This window comes from Primulina huaijiensis, chromosome 9 (genome assembly GCF_012295235.1).
Source record: "Primulina huaijiensis isolate GDHJ02 chromosome 9, ASM1229523v2, whole genome shotgun sequence".
Lineage (NCBI taxonomy): Eukaryota > Viridiplantae > Streptophyta > Magnoliopsida > Lamiales > Gesneriaceae > Primulina > Primulina huaijiensis.
In genome coordinates, this window is record NC_133314.1 from 19,422,020 (window position 1) to 19,428,160 (window position 6,141).

Sequence of the window (6,141 nt, forward strand, 5' to 3'; positions counted from 1 at the left end):
AAAAAAAAAACATCTAGGTTGTTTTATAAAAATATACTCGGAGAACATTTTTAAAAAAATATAATTCAAAAATGTTGTACAAAAATTTTAGCTAAATATATAGCTTAAGTTCTTTTCATTTAAAAAAGGCTAAAAACATTTTAAAATTGTTTGTTCAAAACGAGCATTTTGTGACTTTTGGCTGCAGTTTGCTCGCCTATATATGGCCTCACGTACGACTTGATTTCTCCATTATGTGGTGCTATGGCACAACCCTACTTAGTTACGATCCACACTTATTCTAGCTAGCGTACCCTTACGACAAACTGATGCTCAATTTTACATTTAAAAAAAAAATCGTTTTCGAAATAATGGTACACTGAACATATCTTGAAAGTCTTCACAAATAGATTGAACTAAACCATCTTTTTCGTGCTAAAAAACGAATAAAATGGGCCCCGAGAAATTAAAATTGTCATTAACTATTATTAGGCATGCCAAACCATGCCTAAAAGTAGGGATGGAACATAAAATTCCTCCAATATAATTAATTAGCAATGAAACATACAAGATTCTATTGCTATTTTTCACAAAATTTGACATATTCATTTTGTCCCAGAGTGTAGGTAAGAAACCACTATCTGTTTAGGCAAAAATTTGTGTGAGATGGTCTCAAGGGTCGTATTTCGTGAGACAGATATCTTATTTGGGTCATCCATGAAAAAATATTATTTTTTATGCTAAGAATATTACTTTTTATTGTGAATATCGATAGGGTCGACACGTCTCACAGATAAAGATTCGTGAGACCGTCTCACAAGAGACCTACTCTTTTGTTTATAACATACATATATACATTAGTAATTTGGTTTAAATATAATGTACTCTATTGATGTCTCGAGCTTAGAAAATTGGTGTATGCTGTGTAACACAGCAAAAAAAATCACAATGTCTCTGTGGTCTCACTTACATAAAATGTACTTTATTAATTAAAAAGGTAATATATGCATAATTAATTACACTTAATAGTACCAACAATCACCATTTTCAGTTTTTTTTTTTTAAAAAAGACATGTAATTCAAAAAAGGCTTATTTTTTTCTATCTGTAATTAAAAATATTTTTAATTCAGAAAGTGAAAATAAAAAAAAAATTTAAATTCTCAAATTGAGTTCTAAAAATTAAAATATAAAACTAAAAGGCCCAGTTTTTTGAGCCCATAAAATTAGAACCCAAACGATTTTGAAGAGTTTCTCGAAATGAAGGAATATGAGATTCGAGTGTTTAAAAAGCTAGTGCAGAACCGAAGCATCGGATTCTGCAAATCCAACTGTAATAACTGACGGATTCGGATCAAAATCAGGACAAGGAGTGAAGTGGAGGAGCTGTTGGAAAAAGACGCGGATCCGTATAGATCCGGATTGGTGGGGATCCAATTATGGACGTGTTTCAGGAGTCGGGATGGGAAGAGCTCCGCAAAGAGGCGCGAAAAATTGAAGGCGATCTCGATGTTAAGCTCTCTTCTTACGCGAAGCTCGGCTCTCGATTGACCCAAGGAGGTACTACTTTTGTCAGCACCAGCAGTTAATTTGGTGTGATGTTCATTTGTTTATTTATTCATCGTTTATATAATTTTACTTTGTATTTCGATAGCTGCCAATGGTGACGGGGAGTTTCTTGTTGTAAAACCTGTATTTCCATTTTACATTTTGGGAAAATGTTTTATATTTTAGGTGACAAAGCTTTGGTTGCTGTTTTAGGATCGGGTTTCGTGTAAATTTTGGATATAATTGGATGTGATTAGTGCTTTAAACTATTTTTCAGAGATACATAATTTGGAAGTTAATCGTGAAAATTAGCATATACTTTGTGATTAATTCGTGAATAGGATTTCTTGTCAATTGAGTAGTGTATTGATAATGCTATAAAACATGATGATCTCATAATTTGGCTTGTTAATCAACTTAGAAGCATACAGAACATGGATCAATATCTGAATTACTCCGGATTGGTACTCTAACGGACTTTTTTCTTATACATGTGCTTTAACTAGTTGGATGGAAGAGATTTATGTGAAGAAGAATGTTGTGGTGAAGGCTTTGTGTTTAATTGTTGAGTTTTGTTGTTTTCCTGTATACTCCATGTATTCATCAAGATTAGGGGAATTTTTTCTGAGAAATGGCGCATGCGTATGGATCTTTGCAGTTTATTAGCGAAACTCGTTTTATCAATTAGTTTTTGGTTCCTTTGGCATGTGCCTGATTGAAGATGAAAACCAATGAGCTACACCACCTCTGTATTTCTAAAGTTGCCATGTTTGAACCAGATTATTGCATGCTTTTATATCCATAGTATGCAGACATTCTATAAAGCAAGTGACAGTGTATTTAACATACTTTAGCCGGCTTAGGTGAATTGGATTGAAAAAATCAAGTCTTGTTAGGAACATCATGATATTAATAATTAATATTTCTGGACAGGTCTTATAGCTTGTTGTTTCTTCAGTATCCACCACAATTTATTTTATAATAATATTTCTTTCTTTTGTGTTGTGATAATTTTGTGTTAGTTTGTAACGTATACAGTGCTTCAGGTCATGCAGTATAATTCGAAAAAGCATTCCAACATTCTTCCTTTGTTCCTTCGTTATAAAATCAATTATTGATATGATTGCAAGATCTCTCTCCTGGGATAGTTTGAAAAATTGACGATTCGATAAATCCTTTGCTTTTATTATATGATTTTCACTTAGGTGCTCATGTATCTGGGTTGTGCTGTTTTCCAGGCTATGTCGACCCTGGTTCACCAACTCTTGGTTCTAGCAGGTCTTTGAAGTCTGTGGAAATGGAGATTCAGTCATCACTTGAGAAGCTACAGGATATATATGATTCCATGAGTCGATGTGCTGCATCTGCTGTGCCTACTGCTTCAGTTACTCAAAAGCTAGCAAGACACAGAGACATACTGCAAGATTTTTCCCAGGTTATTTACTTGATTCATGATCTTTTTGCTAATATATAATAACTTGTGCAAATGATGAAAAAGTCAGAAAATTTTCGTTTTTAAAATATTTATTTTGCTTGCACTTGCAGAATATATATAAACTTTTTGTTCTTCTCATCTTTAATTTACTTTATATGATGATTTGCTCTGTGTTATTAGAAACAAAACTAATGATTGAAAAAATTGGTTTCGGAGTTTCAGTTCCTTTATGGCTTTTGTTTTTGCATTATGTCTAGGGTTTTTCAAAATGCTTCCTTGTGCTTTTCTTGTAGTAGTCTTTGTATCGTTTCATGTTCCATATTTTTTTTATCTGTTATCATGGTTAGGTTGATTTCTAATACTAATATAGGAATTTAGACGCATCAAGGGAAATATTAACTCAACGAGGGAACATGCAGAGCTTCTTAGTTTTGCCCACGATGATATCAGTGACTTCAAGGTGAGAGCGTTAAATATCAAATTATGAGTAAAAAAAAATTGTTCTTGGTTCTCTTCTTGCTAAATGCTAAATATGTGCAGGCATATGACAGTGATTCTCCAAGAATGCAGTTACTTCGGGAGAGAGCTGCCATAGATGGAAGCATATCTCATGTAAGACTTATAAGCTGCTTGACTAGAATGTCTTGATAAATATTGCAGAAGAACATTTCTTCCATCATGTGTGAATTGGTGAGCGACCAAGGTTGATGCTGTAATCATTCAAATTGTACCATTGATATAAGACTAATATACCAAGTGCCAGCTATGGATTCCAATGTCTCTGCATTGGGGGAACCTGTTAGTTTACCTAACAGTTTCACACTTTCTTTATTTGGGTTCGACATTTTAGGCTTTTTTTCATTTGAAAGCCCAACTATTTGGTTCTGATTAGTGATGAAAAGAGAGCCAGCCAGCATTACAACTTCATGAGCTGGCTGCCACCGCTCTGTTGATGTGTATTCTTGAGATTTTGTCCAAATTGTTGTCCTACTGATTAACAGAACTGTTTTTAATCAAATGCGCTGTCACGTGACGGAGTTGGGCATAATAGCATTTAGTTGAGGCACGCTATTTACACTGTTTTTATGTAGTTCAATATTTTTTGTGTGAGTAATCACGATGCCGCTCTTTATTTTCTTCGTTGAAGACACTGATTTTGTAAGGTTGAAAAGTTGACCTTGTTTTTTGTATTTGTAATCGCATGGTTTTATGTAAGTTTTACAGCTTCTTGTGGCTTTGCATCTTTTACCCCCTTACAGATTGATGATGTGATCAACCAAGCTCAAGCTACTAAAGCTTCATTGGCCTCTCAAAGGGCCTTGTTTGGAGATGTTCAAGGAAAACTCAAGACATTAAGTGACAAATTTCCGGTCATTCGTGGTGTACTTGGTAATTATCTACCGACGATAGTTTCTGTAGATGTTTTTAAATTTGAAAATACGTTTATGAATATGTTATTGATTATCCTACAGGTTCGATCAGAAGGAAGCGATCAAGAGACAATCTCATCTTGTCTGCAGTCATTGCTGCCTGTACACTTTTTCTTATCATCTATTGGCTTTCTAAGTGAACACACTGTCTGATGTCAAAAGCGAGAGGCTTTTCCAAGAAATTTTGCTAAGTTTTTCGATTCCAAACACGCCTTATTTGACGTTATATTGTCCAAGACTAGTATACATACACCTACAATCATTTATTCAACATATATCGGGCCTCACGTGTTTGCTCGTTAGAGAACTGTCGAATCGTGATCTTCTCTATTGCATTTAAAATTAATCCAGATAGTCTTACTAGCCGTCTTCTACATAGTTGTCTTACTGGAATCTGTCAAACGATTAGTAACAATATGTGCTCATGAGACTTAAATATGTTTCCCAGGTCTCAACATATAGTTTAGAAAAATCACGTATGATAACATTTTTTTAAAAGTTTGTAGGAGTTTCATGTAAATTGAGTTGCTAGCAAGGAATTATATTTATGTTTGAATTTTTTAAACATTGTTTGAATCATCTACTGGTCGAGCTATTTAATACAATATATGAATCACATGTGATTATATAAATGGACTACTCGGCAACACTTGGCCAAGTTTGAATATTCAAATCATGAGTGGATTTAAAATCATAATTTGATTCTTCTAAATATCTACTGAGATGTAGGGCAAAAAGAGTAAAATCTTTGGTGTGAGAGAAGTATTGGTCGGGATGGGTTGTCAAATTACCAAGACCAACAGAAACTTCTGTTGGCCTTTTAAATGCTTGGCCACTTTGACATTGTGTGAATGTGCTGTATCATTTAATTTATAGGTGTACGTCTTTTGCATGGGTTAAAAATTGTCGCACTAAAAATATTTGTCAGAACAGGAGAATTATATGTATTTTATTAGTTTTTCTGTTTTTTTTTTTGTAAAAAAAACTTTTTTTTCCCAGAAATTATTACACTTTTAGTCAATATTTCTAATATGATCTTGGAGCAAAAAATAAGAAAAAATTTATGACACGTATATATGTCATGTATACCTTCAACAAAATATAATGTATCTGCAGGCGATGCAGCGCATGCAAAAGTGGAGCGGGATGAGAAACTGTGTGTGTTCCACCTCTATATGACATGTCAATGCGATGATCGTGAAATGGCAGATTGCCTCATTATTTCTTGCAAATAGAATATGGGAATTCTGATAAAATTAAAATGTATGACATGAATTGACTGAGACATATCCTGAGAACAAATAGTGGTTTATTTTCTTGTCCGATGCAGTAAGGTAAATTATATTATATATATCTATATGTCTTTTATACTTATTAAAGTGTGAGTGAAAAGTAAATTTTTCCATTTGTGAAAAAACCATATAACCTTTCATCCACGTGACTTATAGAATAATAAAAAAGATACTAAAAAGATATAATTGAAAATTTTATAAAATAATAAAGACGTATATGTAAAATCAACTTTTTATTATTAATATATATTTATGTCTATATGTTAGCATCGAAGATAATCGTCTAGAGAAGGTTGAATGAACTGTCATACAAATTATGTTGAATAATGCTAACTTAAGTTGTGTTAGCAGCTAGGAAAATGATGAGGTATGTTGAAATCAGCCTTGTGAAGAACTAGTAGTTCATCGTCATTTATCAGCATCTTAAACTTTGATTCAAACTTTGACTTGTGAATATGA

The 6,141-nt window shown here is 33.2% G+C and overlaps 1 protein-coding gene across 1 annotated transcript; it reads left to right on the forward strand.

The window, feature by feature from the left end:
- The first annotated feature begins 1,214 nt into the window (after nt 1–1,214).
- LOC140984108 (Golgi SNAP receptor complex member 1-2-like) lies at nt 1,215–4,823 on the forward strand. Its single transcript, XM_073451308.1, has 6 exons — nt 1,215–1,537; nt 2,764–2,960; nt 3,331–3,420; nt 3,501–3,572; nt 4,220–4,349; nt 4,433–4,823. The coding sequence occupies exons 1-6, from the start codon at nt 1,417–1,419 to the stop codon at nt 4,528–4,530; spliced, it is 708 nt and encodes a 235-aa protein (XP_073307409.1). The 5' UTR covers nt 1,215–1,416; the 3' UTR covers nt 4,531–4,823.
- The last annotated feature ends 1,318 nt before the right edge of the window (nt 4,824–6,141 follow it).

Bases quoted from the DNA above. Each gene is read 5' to 3' on its own strand.
- LOC140984108 (XM_073451308.1), top strand. From the start codon at position 1,417: ATGGACGTGTTTCAGGAGTCGGGATGGGAAGAGCTCCGCAAAGAGGCG. The intron at 1,538-2,763 runs GTACTACTTTTG...GCTGTTTTCCAG, and splicing joins CTCTCGATTGACCCAAGGAG to GCTATGTCGACCCTGGTTCA. The intron at 3,573-4,219 runs GTAAGACTTATA...ACCCCCTTACAG, and splicing joins TAGATGGAAGCATATCTCAT to ATTGATGATGTGATCAACCA.